The 19,137-nt window shown below is 38.8% G+C and overlaps 1 protein-coding gene across 1 annotated transcript in view; it reads right to left on the bottom strand.

Annotated features, from left to right (window-relative positions):
- Positions 1-19,137, bottom strand: part of LAMA2 (laminin subunit alpha 2) — a 630,290-nt gene that overhangs the window by 190,420 nt on the left and 420,733 nt on the right. The window contains exons 18-19 of the mRNA XM_019479551.2: positions 12,807-12,893; positions 5,421-5,632 (exon numbers count right to left, since the gene is read on the bottom strand). Of these exons, the coding sequence (XP_019335096.2) occupies positions 5,421-5,632; positions 12,807-12,893 (299 nt within the window). The remainder of the gene's footprint in view (positions 1-5,420; positions 5,633-12,806; positions 12,894-19,137) is intronic.

Raw genomic sequence — 19,137 nt, 5'->3', positions numbered from 1 at the left:
TCATACTTGCTAGTCTTCCTGCTATGAAGGACTGGTACCTCCTGAGACTGGGGGGCACCATTTGTAGGCAGCAGCATCAGCGGTGAGTGGGGATCAGTTGTAAAAGCCAGTGACAGTGTAGGCGGCAAGGTGCAGAGGGGCGGGTGGCGAGCGGTGACCACCCGCAGAAGTCGGCAGTAGTTTTGGTGGCAGCCAATCTCAGGTGGGGCAAGTGCCTCCCCATGCCCTCCTTACGCATCGCCTATGCTTCCTGAGTATCAGGATGGTTTGTTCCTGCACCCTTAGTAAGGTTTCTTTAAAGTACACCCAGTTCACCTGGACTCCTTTCCCCCTCAGACTAGCCTCCTTGGGGATCCTCCCCATCAGCTCCCTGAGTGAGTCATAGTCAGAGTCCACTTTTCTGAAGTCCAGGGTCCTTACTCTGCTTCTCTCCTTCCTTCCTTTCCTCCAGATCCTGAACACAATCATCTCATGGTCACTGCTGCTCACTACTGTTCTGTGGCCAATGTCTTTTTCTGTCTTGCAGTTCCCCTGATTGTAAGTCTCTAGTCCTTTTCTAACATCCAGCCTGACACTTTCATTTTAAGAAGCACTTTCAATTGCAACTGTACACACTGTGGTTGCCATTTATATGTCAGCATTTCAGACACTGCAAGCTGCCACTTGATATACTGCAGTTATCCTTCTCCTGCATATAAAGAAATAATGCAGTATCTCTTTCATGACAGTGTGGACCTGTTGGTAAAGGCTGACTTTAAAACAGAATGTCATTTTTTAATTACTTTAACATGTTATGTAGTGGGTGCCATACCAAAAAGCTGCAAATGTTATGACTTGCCACACTATTATTTTCCAAAGTCTTTGTGAGGCACGTATGCTGAAATAACAACAAAATAAAAAGCTGTAGTATCCTAGAGCTATCTTGGTGATATTCTATGTCATAATAACAGTGCTTCTTTATGTCTTCAGAAAGGTTTAATTTGCTTATATTTTGGGATATATTTAACCACAATTTCCAGGCTTCTTTCTTTTTCCCTTCTTGTTTTATTTAATTTTTAGAACTATGATGTGCCAAAGATGAGACATAATGCCCATTGAAACATACCTTTAAAACTCTGTTCCCCTTATTATTTGTTAGCAGCTTGTACTATGTTTTTAGGAGCTAGGGTTTTATATGTCATCTTACATGTCATGTCAATTCTGTTACATGTCATGTTTGTCCCTCGTAATTAGAAACTTACTTTGAAGAAGATATGTTGCAATGGGCATTATGTCTCATCTTTGGAACATCAATGGCTCTTGAAAAGCTAGGCCAAAGTTTGTGTAAGGCCTCCTGGATACTTTTTCCTATTATATATTTTGAGATATGGTACCATAAGAATCTAAGAAAGAAATCAGTGTATTTATATCCACACATGGGTTTATATTATTTATATTATATTACTCAAAATTCCCTACAATATATTCTTACTTTGGCCACAGATGAGCAGAAGTTAGAAGTCAAGACTTTGGTTATTTTTCCAGCTAACAGTATGTCTAATGTATACAGCAATAATATATATTTTAGTAGTATGAATCTACTAAACTGCTAAGCATTATAAGCTGCATTTATTTCACTTAAACCCTGCTTACAAATTCACCTCTGGGTGGGGAAACGTGTTATCCTCACTTGTCATGCAAAAGACCCTGTCAAGGAATTTGTGTATATGAAACTTAGGTAATTTCTTTCTCCCTAAGTACCAAAATCTTTTTTCCATATTACAGTGGTCAAGATCTACCCCCTCTCTCTGTAAAGACAGCATGTTTGATTATAGAGGTACAAACACAAGCACACACACATAAAACCCCCCGGCACATGATTAACCAATCAAACATGTCTCAAGTTGTTACCCAGCCACACAATAATAAAATTAATGGTGTGATAAAACAAGGAATAATCCACAAAATTATTACAAAAAACGTGTAATAATTTATAGCTGTGGTGTATGTCCCTGTGGGGTATGTCCCTTTGGATGGGAGCCCCATCAGTTCATGGGTGCACCATGTGCCCTTGAGGCTGAAAACTGTCAGCTGATGGGGGTCTCAGCTGCAGGGTGCAGCCTTGGACACCCATGATTGGGAGCCCCATCAGCTGATCTGGGCTCCCAAACATGGGAGCACATGGTATACCCCTGCAGCTGGGAGCCCAGATCAGGTGACGGCTCCCAGTTTGCTGCTTGCCAATGCAGGGAGCATGGTCCCCCTGAACCAGCAATAAGATGTGATGGGCTCTGATGCTGGATCGCACAAGCATGTCTCCTGTCATGCATATGTGGCATGGCAGGAACTGCGATTGTGGGGATTCCACGTCAGATCCCATCACGCTTTCACGCGTACATCTGCCAGGGGTCTAAGAATGAAACGCACTGACTTATTTCTCTTCTGTATGTAGACATATTTGAATATACATCATTATGCCTAAATAACTCCTAACGTTTCACCCAACTGTGATACTACCAGTGTAATCCCTCACTGTTTACCCTACAAGACTGTACCATTTTTCACTTCCATGACAAGAAACCAGCGCAGAAGGATTAAATCAAACAAACCTTGGACATTTATAAAGAAATCCAGAAATGCTGTGACAAAGTTGGACCGTTATTTGAAATGGTTAATGCCTTTGACATTGGCACTTTACTTTAGAATGAGAAAAAATATTCAAACAATAATTTGAGGGCAAAAAATCATGCTTTTCAATACTCTTGAGTTTGGATCTTTAATAAAGGGTGAAAATTGAAAACAACAAAGTAAAGTCATGGTGCCTCTGATACTGTAGCTGCAGGGCAAGACTTCATGGAAGTCTGCTAAAGAAAGGTAAAATCATATGCAAAATGAAAATCCACATGAAAGATGGAAAGAAAATAACTTTGGAAAGTAATGTGCAGCATAACTGTGAGCACAAGAATAGGAATAAATCATGAGGCTCTCCTTTGCAACTAATTACAAAAGCAAAGCTTATAATTCTACATTAAAATGTATTTATTTTTAATACTATTTATTTTTAATTGTATGTTTTCTGAACTCTCCTTCTGTCCCATGTTCATAATCCTCTCCCATGAAGCTACCACCACTACTGCATGTTCAAAGCATCATCCATGTCAATAACTCTGGGTGGGTGGTAAACTGCTGAGTGCTGAAATTTGGTGGACTGTACTTTGATTTGTGAAAAGCAGTGCTTTTAAACATTATATATTTAACATGTTGAATTATGTGACATCATACTCATGAATTATTAACTAGTTCTGAGACCCATTGAGAATGCTGAAATTCTAATAGTACATGGTTGTAAAACATGTGGACAACCTTTTGTATAATACATGCATGTCTGCTGATCTCTTTTTAAAGCTATGCATATGCCTACTACATACATTAAACCAATTATTCTCCAACAAGTTGTGACAGCACCCTGGGTGCCTGGAGATCCTTCAAAGGTGCTGTGGGTGCCAGACCATGTCAGTGCTGTTAGGTGTGCAAACATGATTCCCCAAATAAACCTAGAAATTCCAAACAGAAAACTACAGCTGTGGTCTTTCTGAGTTCTTTGCAATAGAAACATTGCTCTTATTTTCCTGTAGGCAAAAAAGAATGAAAACTAAAAGCTGGCATTTTCCAACGGGTGCCTCACATCTATCCAGAGGTGCCTCAAGTCTAAAACGGATGAGAACTACTGCATTATACACACCCACACATTTTATAGTTATACACACACACATACCCATGCTCATAATGTTATAACCACAGAACAGAAAGACTTGCTATTAATAGCAACACTTTGTACTTTGTGTGTAGACTGTCTTTCCTGAAGGATTCTTGCAATGCTTTGCAATAATTAATTCAACTCCTTGGGTGCAGATAAGCATTATTATCATATATTCAATTAAAAGACTGATATTTCATAGAGAAGTAAGGCTGGAAAGGATCTTAAGAGATCACCCAGTTCAGCCATCAATCAAACCTGTAACCTTGGTGATATTAGCACCATACTATAACCAACTGAGCCAATATATACATATATACTTCAAGAGTCTCTAATAAGATGAACTTCAATTTCTGGGTGCACAGCTTGAGATATTAGAGGCCTGATTTCCAAAAATGTGGAATGCTTACAATTTACAAGTCATTCTATCTACAAGAACTAGGATAGCTTAGATCCTTAGGATGAGAAAAGAAAACAGAATGAGGGGTGCCAAAAGTAAGGTACATCAAACCAGAGTCCATGAATCTACTTTTCTCATTGTCAAAAGAGCAAGTCACAAACAGACCAAATGTTTGAGCCATCAATACAGGCTTCTAAGTTTCATGCATTAGTCAAGTATTCTGGAAACATCCCTTGGTAATCCCTACAACTTTGAACAGTAAGGTGATGGACTGGTTCTCCTTTCACCTATTAATTTTATACCAATGTACAGGCAGTCTTCGACCTACAACGTTTCGCACTTACGTTTTGTGCTTATATTTATAAATTGACACCCTATTTCAACTTTCTGACATCAATTTTGGCTTTACAATGCTTGATCTGATGCCAAGCCACACCAGTGAACAAGTTTGCTGCATCACCCATCTCCCTGGAGAACATCTGTCCAAACTTCCTTGGACATTTTCTTTAAGAAAGCAGACAAGACTCCAGAAAAACCTGCAGCCAAGACTCCTGAGAAGACTCCAGCCAAGAACCCTTCAAAAAGTCCAGCACAGTCTCCTCAGAGAAGTCCTTCCAAATCAGTGTGATTACTATTTACAATATAAATACATTAATGTAGCTATATTACTCATCTATAATTGATTGAGTAAAAAATTTTGAATGATTTTTTGGTGAAAATAGAGTATCGGGCCTTGGTTCAGGAACCAAATCCCCCATTTATAACACTGTTTCCTATGGGAAAATTGGTTCTGAGTTACAATGTTTCAACTTAAGACATGGTTTTCAGGAACCAATTGTGTCATAAGTCTGAGGACTGCCTGTAACTCCATTTGCCTCAATGGAGTCACTCCTGATTTAAAACAAGGGAATGACAGATTCCAATCCTAAAGGAAATAAAATGTTTCACCACTGGGCCTCAGTAAAAACAATGTCCTCTTAGGGTACGGAAATGTTGTGTACTACTTGCTGGGCCCCTTAACAGAACATCTGAAAAATATGCCCTTTGCTGCAGTGCCAAAGACACTCAAGTTATGCCCATGTCAGTGAAGCAGGAAGATTTTTAAGATTTATGCATATATTGAAATCTCACTCCTTCTAGACATACATATTAATATAGCATTATTAATATATGTATAAGTGTACTGTATCACTTGCATATATGCAGCCCCCTACTTCTCAGGTGCTAAGCAGTATGTTGCTATGGAATATATCTGTTCTGTCAGGAGCAGAAAAACGGACTTACGTTGACAGTTTCTTGCATCAAGAGCATCTCCAAAATATCCGTCAGCACACATCTCACAGAACTGGCCTGCTGTACCTGGCTTACATATCAGGCAAGCTCCAGACAAGCTGTCACAGCTGCCAGATACGGAGAAGTCAAGGTTGTCATTACATGGGCATGGCTGGCATGATCCCCCTGGTATTAAAGGTTGTCCAAAATAGCCTTCTGCACACCTAAGGTAAAAGAGACAACATTAGTCAGGGTCCTTACCTAGCCCTCTTATGAGAAATGTTTACAGTTGTGTTGTTTTGCTAATCACTAAAGATGATTTGATTCCCTTTCAAGTGTTTCTTAAGTGCCTCTCTCTCTCTTTTTTTAACAGCACTGTAGATATAGTACCAGCTGAAATCCTGCCAGCTCTGTTAATAATTGGATTTCAGTGGGGGAAAAAATCTTGTCACTGGCACTGAAGACGAGACAAAAGCATAATAAGAAATCTGTCTATTGGCACTATAGAGGAATTCAAGTCCACATTGGAAAGGCTTTGTACTACAGCATATCATGTGTAGTTGCTTTTCTGCATTCACTAACCAGAAAGGCTGACAATTCCACCCCCCATCCAGGCAACTACCTCCCCCACCTGCACCATAGAAATGTATTTGGAGAAAACAGCTTTACAAAATTATACAGATGCAAAATTATTTGTTTGTATAGTAATAAAAGAACCCCAAATCTTCTGCATTGAGGAATCTGTTTAATTATGGAGTTGTGTATGTCTGTGTACATGGAGGTCATGTAGACATATCTCCATAACACAGGAATCACTCAACTGTCACTAAATAAAATATATTTCGTATTGCAAATTTCAAATCAGAGATATTTAAAAATATCACCTTTTCTGTATTTCTACTCTGGGACTTCCTATAGATATCACATAAAACATGATATTAAATCTGACTGAACATCAAGGTATATTTTAACAGTGTATTTCTACTACTCTTGCAGCTCATTTCTCATTTATATTCTGACCTACTCTCCCTTTCCATTAAATTTGCTCACACTTCACAGTAGACCAACTTGTAAAAAAGGGGAAGTAAAAAAAGGAATGTAAAATCTCCAGGTTCAAACTAATATTGTTATTCATGTCATTTCAGATGAATTCAGACTAGCATAATGGTGGGCCAAAACTACATGAATACCATATAGCATAAACTGACCTGTTCACGACTCATTTCAAATGCAACTCTAATATTCTAATGCAGGTATCCTCTCCATCTCTTAGTAAACTGGACAGTAATGGTGAGCAAGAATCTTGCGCAGGGTGCTTGAGTAGCTCTGCAGCACTTTCAGGTTCGTAATTTTGGAGTAACTTTACACATTTTCATAAAGACCATCTCTTTCTTTGCACTTAGCATATATGCCGTGCCAGAAACCTTCCAATTGTTTCCTAAATAACTGTATTTTCACATGTATTTATGAAATGATGATTAATTTTGATATTAACAAACTTATAAAATGATGGACTTTAGAGAACTTAAGACTAAAGAAGAAATTCTATCTGGATTTGATGAAGTATCTATCTGTAGTGAGATGCCATACACATTAAATATGTCTTATTCTTCTTTCCCCATAAAACTGAAAACTGTTATAACTGGGGTTAAGTCATCCAACTCACACAAATCGTCCAGATGGTACTATTTGTGTAAGCACTTGATAACATGAGCAAAGTTTGCAAACTTTATTTTATAAGGTTTATTCCTCATAAGTAGCTTTCTCCTACAGTTACTTTTCTTGCAACAGGAGTTACCAGACTAGAATCAACAGCCTTTAGAATTTTGCACCATATTTTTCCTGATTTGTTTTCTTTCCAGAGCTTCAGAACTTGTCACACATATCACAGCTGTTAGTGGTTTCCAGCAAGGAAATGGATATTTCTCTACTGCATGTAGGACATGTCAGTGACTATTAAAGACCAGTTTTCAGTTTGCTTCCTCCAAAATGAGTTACCATATCTGGAGAGATGACATCTAATTTGCAAGACTTCTGGGGACCTTTCTTAATACATGTTCCAATTAATACCAACTATCCTTTTCCCAAAACAAGGAACTACTGGGTTCTCCATGAAGCATTTCATTCCAATTAAAGGGAATGATATGTCAGGAGCCACACCTATGCATTTCTGATGAATCTCTCATGTGAGTAGTATACTTATTGCTGAAAGGATATATCATAGATCCACAATTTACTATTAATCCCTTTTTCTTTAATGAATGTTTATTCATTTTCTGTTTTTCTCTTTGATTCAGACTTCACTTCTGTATCTGATAATACCTACGGAAACATATAAAGCAGTTCATAGGCAAAGGACTCCAGGGATTTGTGAGTACTCTGCTGCTAATCATATAACCTTTCTATTAATAACAATAGATTTTGAAAGCTCTTTGTATTCTGATTGGTTCAGATTCTGCTAATTAAAATTAAACCACAATCTCATGGACTTTGTCAACCTCTCAAAACTATGTATTTTCTTGAAGCCTAAATGTATTTTGAAATAGTGGCAAGCTTCAGTATGAGAGCATGTTGTGTGCCTGTGCTATGCAAAAGATCATGGTAAACATTAAAATAATCCACTTTTACTAATCCTATATCTGCTCCCTTTAGGACATTTCCACTTCAGTTACTGTCCTCTTATTCAATGTGTTATGCCTTTTTGGAGTGCTCACATAAAAGAAGAACAATGATTCATGTGACAGAGTTAATTTTCTGTATTAAGGAAAAAATATACATCCTATCTTATTTGCTGACTACAACAGAACAATTATTGGGAGGGAAATAAGGAAAGGAGGGGCTGGAGGGAGACAGAGAGAAAAAGAGAGAGAAACAAGAGAAAAAAAAAGGAATGTAATAATTTTGCCTTTTTCTCTCTCTTCTCTCTCCTTCACTCTTCCTCACTCTCAGTTTTATATTCATGGTTTGCCCTCCCTGTGGCTGCCAGGTAGCCTGTATCAGTGCTGGCTACAGAGCTATTTGCAAGCTGCAAAATATATGCCTTCTCTCCCTGAAAGCTTGCAAAGAAAGAATTTTTTTTGCTATCATTTAGTTGGTTTAATAAAAGATATTGCCTCTGACCCAACAGCTTTGTTTATCTCTATTTCTTTGACCAATGTGGCTACAACATACATCCCTGAAACATAGAAGATATCATATTTATCTGTTTGGAAATGTAAACTTCATTGATAACAAAGAAAGAAGAAATTTTTACCAGTCTGTCTGACATCAGACATCTCCAGGTAAGAAGCCTGCCTAATCACAGCAATGCTCTCACAAAAGGACTCTGAGGTACCCAGGGGAATAAACTTCCACCTTCTACCTCCTGTGTGCAAAATTAAGTTTCTTTTCTACCTAGGAGAACTTTTACAATCTTGTAATTCTCCTCAGCCTGAAGGAGGGTGTTTGTACCCAACATCTTGCAAGCAAAGACATTTTTTTGCTACCATTTAGTTGGTCTAATAAAAGATATCACCTCTGACCCGAGAGCTTTGTTTATCCTATTTCTTAGAGCTGCATCCATGCAATTAGGAACCACAAACTACCAGATTTTGCAGATCATTTAAGGGGACCATTCTTGAAGTAAAATACTATTCAATGTGACTGAAAAAGGCCGATTCAAAGTGACCTATACAGGGAACCCCTGCTTAACACTGTTTCACTTGGCGCTATTTCACTATAACGCTCATTTGAAATTGATACCTGATTTCACTTAGCGCTCAGTGAGTTTCAATATAACACTCGCAGTCGCCATCTTGGGTCATAAAAAAAATTGCAGTCACCATCTTGGGTTGTCAAATACCATGGGTTTCGCTTAACGCTCATTTCACTTAACGCTCAGTTTTTCAGGAACCAATTAACAGCATTAAGTAGGGGTTGCCTGTAAATCTTTTAGCTATCCAAAGGGCCTGGTTATTGCTTTGTCCACCCAGCTGTGCCAGATCTGGGTAGCAACAATTAGCATACCTAACCTCCAACCAACAAAAGAATGACTTTTTACTTGAAGAAACCTTATACATTATTTTAAAATAGTTTTATCTATACATTACATACAAAAAAAAGTTTAAAACATTATTTTTGTTGCCAAGCAACACACTCAACAGCTTGGAAATACCAGATTGATGGTTGTCCTTTCAATTTTCATTTGACTCCCCTGTGCATTCAAGACAAGTTGTAGATGAGGCTGGGGTCCTGTCGAAAACAGCTACTGGTCATGCAATTAAAAATCTTAATGCATAGGATGGCCAACTTGATGTGCATGTGCAACCATAAATATGATGTTATCTAACTTAAGAGTGCGTGACTTTGGAACCTACCTAAAAGTTTCTAAAAAGGGCTTTATATGCAGTTTCCTAAACATTTTTAAAAGGACAAAGGTAAGAACAGTTTTTTCTTTATATACACCTGTAATCATCTCCTCAAAATGCAATGTCAGCAGGATTTGATGGCCGTGCTACCAGCACTGTTCTTTACTTGAGAATTAACTACTTCAGCGGCCTGTAGAACGTTCAAAGCAGAAAGAACAAAACTGCTGGCACCATGCGTTGGATCCAAAGGGTGGTTAGGGGATCCCAGCTCATTTATTTCACCCTCACACTGTAGGTTGGAAGTCCTGTGGGAGTGATAGGCTATATTTGGAAACATGTGTGAGGTCTATAGGGTTAGGGAAAAGCCTGGCTTGAACCTCTTTTCTCTCCCAGTTGCAGAAGTTTTTGCCCTATATCATATCTCATAATGGGAGTCTGGAAATATGTTGTGGGTCCAGTGGTGTTATGGGATGTCTTGGCTTAGCACTGTCTATGCAGGAGCTGGGAAACATCCTGGTCTGTACCATGTCATGAGGAATGGCACTAGTAAACAGGATCTGGAATCTGTACTAGGCCCGGAGTAGAGGTATGGGTGTGCCTGGCTCTCTTCATCAAAACTACAGCCTGTCTGGCAGGTCTTATGCATTCTTCATACTAATATTTTGGCAAAGTCAGGTGCCAGACTCTTTACATGGTTCAGTGATATTGGCAGGTTGCCATCTTTTTTCCTAAGAAGCCCAAGTGAGAGAGCAGAAACAGTGCTTTCTGACAGTTTTCAAATTCAGCTGAATTGTAGAGTTTCACCTGACAAAGAAAAGGCACTTCTGCAGCCTGTGTAGTTTCTTCCTGCTGAATATCAAAGGTCAGACACAAGCACTGAAGATATTACTGCTTTACAAAATGTCAGGTAAAATCTATATAGGATTCACCCTATAAGAAGTGAAAGCAGGTTTGTTAGACCTATAGAAATAAAAGCTTTTTAGAGCTTGTTGTCTAAGAGAACTGCATATTACTTCATAGTAATTTAGGGCTGTTAATAGCTGCATATGACTTAGATCAGTTGTCTGTCTGCAGTTTGCTAAATTAAAAAGGAATTTCACAAATATTTTTGGCAATGACATATTCCCCTTTAATAGCAAATACATCATGTTTTCTTCTGTTTATAATCATCAATGGTTCCATGAAGCTTGTTGCAACTGGAAAAAGCCTACCACTTAATCAGATTCCATCCCAAGGAATCTACAGCTTATGTTCCACTCAGAAATAGCACTTGTTGCCCATGGTAGCTGTCAATAACCCTGCATTGACAAACTGCCACTGAAGTGCTCTTGATGTGATTTATTTCTGCAGCCATTAACTTCACAGCCCCCTAGTTGAAAGGAGGGCGATGGCTTCCAAAGCAGACAGGAAAAGACAGGCAGAAATAGCACTCAGCAAAACAGAAACAGTGATGATGAGTGGAAGCAGGTGACAGGCTGCACTTTCTCTTTGTGGGGTAAGGAAAGTAGACAATGTGGGAAGATACAGCATTGTAGGGGGATTTAAAAAGCAGTCACTGTGACTGCAAATTGGAAAGGAAGGAATCTGGGAGGATTAACAATATACAAAAAGTGTAAGAGGGGGTGATGTGGGAGCTCCTGCTCTCTTGCATATTTTTGTTGTGTTGCTTTTCTTGCTATAGCCTCACTCCTACCTCTCATCCTGTAAACTGCAAGATTTTGCATTCATTGGTCTTGACTTACTTGAGGTTCTGCATGGAAACATGCTGGAGTAAAATCCCAGTCCTGGGTCCAAAATAGCAAAGTGGGACTGGTTTCAATGGTACCCTTTGGGGAGGTCACATACTGAATGGCTAGCAACTGGGATCAGAGATAAATCTGCTAAAGTAAACTCTTGCTTACAAAAACATATGCATCACTGATTTAGTCAGTCTGTAAGGTGCCACTCTACTTTGCCTTCTGCCTGGGATCAGGAAGTCTGAGGATATGCTGTTTCAGCCTTTCCTTCAGGCAGCGTTGTTCTTACGCTACTCTTTACACACTCTTTCTCTAGTGAGTCTCTTAAGAGAGCGTAGAATGCAAATGCTGCTTTCCCTCCTACAGGGGTGATAACCCCTGCCTTATAATTGCCAATTCTGGTGCAAGGCAGTGCAATTTGAGCAGCCTCAGTGAACTGAATTCACTTACACCAACCTTAACATTCACAGAAATTCTAAACTTGGCCCTTTCTTCCATAGCACAGGAAAGGCGAATGGGCTACAAAAATTTACCAGACAGTAGGATCTCTCTCAGTGCCAACAGGTCATTAAAGCCATAAATTAAACAGATGACATAAAAACAAATTAATTATTTGTCTTTTGTATAAAGGTTTAATATAATATAATATAATATAATATAATATAATAATCTCAAGCAATGGTAACGTTGCTCAAATATTTATTGGGCCTTGCTGTGTCTTTGATGCAATGAGATATTTTTCTGCTATTTAAAACCCAGTAGCTCCATCTGCCAAATAAGGTAGTGCAGTAGGGAAGTAGGAGCAACAAAGATTTAAAATATTGCATTAAAATAATTAACACAACCAATATATTCTGTTAGAAAATTGCATTTTTGGCTCCATTCTGACTTTTCAAAGAAAGGCCATGATAATTCATTGAATGACTAAGCACGCTTTAAATATTCAAGTGACATTCTGAAGACACAAAAATAACTATAAAGCTGAGAAGATGTGCATAATAGTTAGATCATTTATACAAGTATTACGACTTTCTGGCAAATGTTTTTTTTTGAAGTTGTACCTTACTGTTGAACTTTAAAATAAAACAGCAATCACACGTTTCCTGCTGAGTTATACCCCAGAGGAATAAAACTAGTAAAGTGTAAATAAGTTATATCAATACCTGTGCTCAATGACAGAAGAGAGTGAATAGGAACCTCTTTATTGATAACATTTTCATTTTCTTGCAATGAGAGCAATAATTAACAGGTAACAGATAACAGTGTTAGACCTGAAAAGAGAAATTGCTGAAGGGAACTTTAGGGTGTTTGCTTACCTCTCACAGCGTGGTCCTGCATACCCAGCCCCGCACTCATCACATATTAATCCATGACTTTGGTCTAAATGGCATGTTGGGCTAAAGCTATGTTGTGGATGTTGGGCAAGAAGAGGAACATGGAGGAAACATAAAAAATATATCATTAGCAGCATAGTTCCATTCCTTCTTTGAAAACAGCACAGAAAAAGTCCTTCTGATCCAGCACATGGAGCTTAGGTTCGGCTCCAGCCAACAGAGTTTGGAATGACTCTGCTATTTCTGACAACACTGGATATAGCTTAATGGATGGCAGCATCCCAATTACATGTTATTATGGGACGTTAGTGTATCACTGCATTGTCAGTGCACCATTAAAAAGCGAGGATGTACAGTTGTTTGTCTGTGCCTCCAGGGCCTGGCAAAACATGCTACCCCTGACTATAGTCTTCAGATAAATCTCTGAAACTGAAAGACAACTGAGTGGAAAGCTCAGTTAACTTGGTTTACATGGAGTGATAAAGGAAGCCAAGGCAAAAAAGGGTAGGGGGCAAAAGAAATATTTGGAAAAGCTTCCAAGAGAATCCAAGGTTAGATTTTGGCTTGAGTCTTATTTGAGCAAATCGGAGACAACAGAAGCAGAAACAGGCCAGCCAGATGCATTGGAGTTTCAGAAGGGTCCATGGGTTACAAAGCTTTACTTGTTTTATGATGTTTTTAGCTGTAGTTCTATATAACAAGTGTAACATAGTCATGTATTGGCAGTGAAGTTACTTGTGAACTTACAAACCTGCTATGATTGTGTTTCACTCTGACTCTGTTCCTTTGCCTTCTAGCATTTTGTTTTCTATGTTTTCCCTCCCTGTTATAAGACTGACACACTGTAATGAGATAATCTTCTGACAAAATGAAAGCTATATATGGTTTGAAATAACAGGGGAACCAGCACTCTACCACTTTAATGCATTCTTTAGGGGTAGGGGAGTAAAAATGCTATTGTGAAAGGCAATGTTAGGACCTCGTCTAGAATGTTGTGTAGAATTCTGGTCACCCATGTTCAAGAAAGATGAAAAAAGTGCAGAGAAGAGTTGTTAGGATTATCAGGGTAATGGAGAACTTGTCTTATGACAGGAGGCTGTTAAAGCTTGACTTCTTGTACCATGCAAAATGAAAGTTAAGAAAGGATACAGTCATTTTTGTACAGTAGAAGGGCAACATCAAGGAGGAACAGGTCAGTTTTAAGGCAAAGGATATTATGGGCATAACAACAAATGGATATAAAATGGTTAACAAATAGACCAAGGATGGACAGTAGAAGAAGGTTTCTAACTGTCAGAGGCCATATGTTTCAAAACTCCATTTGAATAGAAGGCATTGTGGAAAAGAAACCTAACTTTTAAGATGGAGCTTATTCAGACAATTTGAAGTAGTTGCCTGGATAGCTCAGGCCTGGAATTAATGGCCCAGAAAGTCTCTTCCAGTTGTACAACCTATGTTCCTATGATCTGGCTTGAGTTATTCTGATTCTATTAGGCCTGCTCTAGACATTACATTTATGCCACAATTAACATGTTAGTCATGGCATACATGGCAAAGGTGCTACATGTGCACCCAACTTAAGGTGCCATAAAATGGCAAACTAGACATAAAAATGTTCTACATAAAATGTAGAATATTGTTGTGGCTGATTTGTATGGCACATTAAATTAAATGTGAGGCAAGTCAGGGGCCAGAGTTGACAATCAGTTCATTGTCAGCTCCAGGCAGGGCTCACACCAGGGTCTTAAACCAGCCCCTGTGGGGTCTAGAGCTGGAGCCTACAATCAGCTGATAGTCAGTCCTTACCCAGACCTGCAGACACCCAGCTTTTGATTTGCCAATGCAGGGGGAGTTTGAGATCATGATCCTGGGCTCCTCCTACACTGGCAAGCAGAAAGTATACAATTAGTATCTGATCCCCAATCCCAAAATTGTGCCACCTACTATGCATATGTGGTATGGCAGGAGGTACAATTGTTGGGATCCTTTGGAGTTTTTAAATGAATCTGTTCAAGGGACCTTATAGTTTAATTCTTCTAAAATACAATCTACCCATCACAAGACATACCAATTATCTAACAGCATCAGGACAAAGCTCTTGTGGAAGGAGTGGGTGCAGTTTGAAATGGGACGGGATAAATATAAACAGATGGTTCCAATAATTTGCACTATTTTGAACCATGTTTCAAACCCTAACTGAAATCTAGACAATGGGAGTCAATAATAATACATTAATTGCTTCAAAAATTAACTTTTCACAGTTGAGGTTCCTATTGATGCCTAGAAAATGGTATTTAGAGATTTGCTTTTTGGAAATTAGCTTATATGTACAGTAGATTGCATTAGAACAATGGTCCAGGGGAACAGTAAGGATTCATTGATTTCTAAAAGCTTGCTTGTGACAAAGTTTCCTTCAAGGCCCACTGTGTCTGAAACCACACAGGCTGGAAAATTAAAGACATGTACCACATTGTTCCATAACACGAACAATGTACCCAACAGAGATAAAGGACTCTGCAGCACTGGCATTAGGTCACAGTGCCAAACTGCAGGGCCCTTGGGATTTCCAGTTTTGGTAAATAGACCAAATTGGGAGGCCCAGTAAAAGCCTAAATTAGGATGTGTACATGTGATGGGTTTGTGAAACAAAGGAATATACTGACAAGACAGAACATGGACAGTATGATGACCACAGAAAAGCCAATCTACAATGCCTGGAGATGAAGCGTCATCAAAGGAGAGAAAGAATACAAAAGGAAGGATTTCAGAGCAGCAAGGCAACCCTGTGAGTGGAACACAGGGCCACTATGGACAGAGGGAACACCACCAGCCCATCTCACCCACCCCACTTGGGGAGGGTGGGCATTGGACTTTGACCTCCAGGCTGCTGACATATGATGTTAAGGAGAGAACCTCTGGGTGAACCTCGCATACTGGCCAGACATACCTTCCCTCTGTGACAGTTCTAGGACTGGTAGATATAGAATTGTTTGCATTATTCTTAACTGTTATCACTGTGTATCAATAAAATTTGCCTATTACCAAATAGAGAGGTTGTGGTCGGTCTTTATAGGTCCCCTTGAAACAAGGTATCTGGATCATAAATCCAGTGCCAACACCTGTAGCTATGAATTTGTAATCTCTTTTATTATCTGTATATTACTACTTTATATTCATAAGAATCTTGACCTGTATTGTGCAACACAGCAGCCATTTTATTCTTAGAGGTGATGTGGTCTTTGAGAGAAGGGTGGAATACACTATGTACTCTTAGGAGACTGCATTTTCTTGTTATTTTTGTGGTTTTCTTAAGTCTACAGTTAAAGACACAACAAAAGATCTGTGAAAACACAGATTTTGATTGTCTTAGTTTTTGAGAGCTAATTTGATCACAGTTCTGTATGGTGCCACAGTAGTAACCTGAAGCACTAAGATACAGTACTGCAGCAACAATTATATAAAAGTAATAATTACTAAATCACTATTATTTAGTTTTGACTAAATAATAATAAATAATACATTGCCATTTTTAATGGTTGCAATAAATATATATAAGGTATTGTACAATTTGTACTTGTACATTGTGACTTAAAAATCAAGTCAAGTCCAAAGACAGTATGTGGGTGTATGTGAGGAATTCCAGATCACATACCAAGGTATATAAGAAATGCATAATAGTGGAATATGATAACAAGAGTATATTTGCTTGGGCCATGGCAACTTCATTACTCAGAAATGGTTAACTCAGAAACAGCCAAAATAAGTGATAATACAACTCATTCTTATGCTGTAATTACCGTTGTTGTTTATTATGGCAACACCATGGGCCCTCACAGGACTTGGGACTCCTATTGAGGTACTCTGTACAAATATGTAATGAAAGAGTTTTCTGTCCCTGCCTAGAGGCTTACAGTAGAAAATATTTATTTTAAGAAATGTTTTTGTTTCACAGTTTTATTGATACCAGGTTCATATCCCTCCAGGAAAACAACAAACTTTTTAGAAACTTCAAAAAATGATTCAACATTCCCAGTTCATAGTTTGCCATTTTAAGACTCCATACCTTGGGAGCTACCAGGGATAGAAGCACTGTGCTTTATGAGGAATTGATCCCTTCCAGTGGTACAGTACTCTTGTTTTTGGCCTTCACTGCCTTTACCTGTCACTATGCCAGGAGAAAATCTTTTCTTGCAGGGAAAATCTACATCTGGGAGGAATAAACTACACAGTTCTATGGTTGATGATTTTTAATAAATCAAAGTTATGTGAAGCTCCTCAAGGGTTTGGAATGTAAAATAACTGCCAACAGTGACAGGTTAGCAGGCAGAAGGCAGAATGCAGGTAAGGCACTTAAGCATACATGATGTACATCATTTATAAGATGAATATCAACTCCATGTATATCACATAAATATTAGATATGTATATATACAGGCAGAATCGCCTAGTTACTGGACTAGTACTGGAGTATTGCCTGGTCCTGGAGAAACCTTGGTTGTAGACATTACACTTAGATAGACCTAACTTAGGTTAGGTCAATCTGAGCACCAGTCTGTACAGATGTTTGGGGAGGTTAGATCAGGTGAAAAATGGATGTCCCAATCTAACTTAGTTCACCTGAGAAGATGAACTCACTTAGATTGGGAGTGGGTTAGCCTGATCTAATGAATGTTTGTACAGGTTTGGAGTGTAGCCTCAGGGCTGGGAAAGACCAGTTTCTGACCCCAACCCCAGGGCTGCATTCTTATTACTGCCTCCCCTGACCTTACCTGGGTTATTTTTACCCCCACCTCTGGAAGAATAACTCTTCCCCCAACAGGCTCACCCTCCATAGACCCACCTAACCCTTGCAAATCTCCCCCCCCTCTCCCTACCCTGACTTACTTAGATCTGGTTCCTCACATGGGCCCCAGCACCAGCGAATGTCTGCACAACTGGGAGCCAATCTATAGTCATTCTGCTTAAAGCAAGTCACATGGTCATAGATCGAGTCCTGTGAATGTGTATGCGTACCCATAGTCTCTCTTCGCTAACTTACCTCATCTATATAATGGAACTAATGACACTTCCTAACCTCACAAAGGTATTTCAAGGATATTACATAAAAAATGATTAGGTGCTCATAGATCATTACAGCAAACATAAGAACCTGAAATGGAGATGTATCATATTAAATATAATCTGTTTCTTCAAATTGCTCAGAAGTAACTTAAATAGGCATTATTTGGTTGTATCTGACACCTTCTATTAAACTAAGAGAGCTAGGAATGTCTAATTAATCACATAATTTGATAAGTAAAACAGTCCTCAGTATAAGTAATGTATAATCTGGTCATTCACTAGGGACAAGTGGGACAAATCAAGTCACATCACACGAAAGTTGATGAAACTATATTTTACAAACTAAAAAAAGTGTGTAACTCTTATGCTTACACAGATTTGGTGCATCACTGCACATGATCTTTAAGATTTATGAACCAATTTTAGGTACATAAGTCACTGAAGCAAATGCTTCATGTCAGTGTAGAGAGATATAATTCTCATCAGAGAAACAGATGAAGGAATGCTGCTGTTACTTTCTGAATGGTTGATGGAGGCTATCACATGCACACCAAAAATGCTTTCAGTTAAGGTCAGATTAAACTGACATTTCAGCAACATGATGAGAAATGCATACTTTAGCATACTTCAAAGTACACACTAGTTTATTTCATGGTCTCATTTTAATTTTAATTTTGAATCATCATAAAACAGGTTACAGTTGGGGCTAAACTCCAAACTAAGAAAAATCTGAACTGTACAACTAGACACAACAAAGCTTGGGGGTGTTTACAGCCACTGTTTTGGTTCTTCCTATTTTAGAAATACAGGCCTACTGCAAAATTTGGATCCTGATTTGAATTTGGATTCCAAATACTTTATTTGGCTTCCCCAGTCCATAACGTTCAAATGGTGCATTTGCTTTAGGCCTGTATCTTTAAAAAACACTACAGGGGAAAAAAAAAGAGATTCCTTGATTCATTTGCAGGAAGAGAGCAATAAGAGTTGGGAAGCCATCTGTTACAGGACTGGCATCCCCAGGCATTTTGTCAGTGAAAACTAACCCCATTACAGGATTTGATTCAGGCCACTAGACATCTGCATGATATATAATACTGGTGTTATCTATCTAGCGCTCCAAGGGTTAATTGAGGACAGGGCTACACTCCAAAGTGTGTTTCTAATGTAGGTCAGTCTCACATAGCTCACATACTTGGAAATTCCTCAGGCTGTTTCTGGAAAAGCTCCTGTTGGCAGTCTGCTCATATCTGAG

The sequence above is a fragment of the Alligator mississippiensis genome, chromosome 1 (genome assembly GCF_030867095.1).
Source record: "Alligator mississippiensis isolate rAllMis1 chromosome 1, rAllMis1, whole genome shotgun sequence".
NCBI classification, from domain to species: domain Eukaryota; kingdom Metazoa; phylum Chordata; order Crocodylia; family Alligatoridae; genus Alligator; species Alligator mississippiensis.
This window is presented reverse-complemented; position numbering and strand designations above follow the sequence as displayed.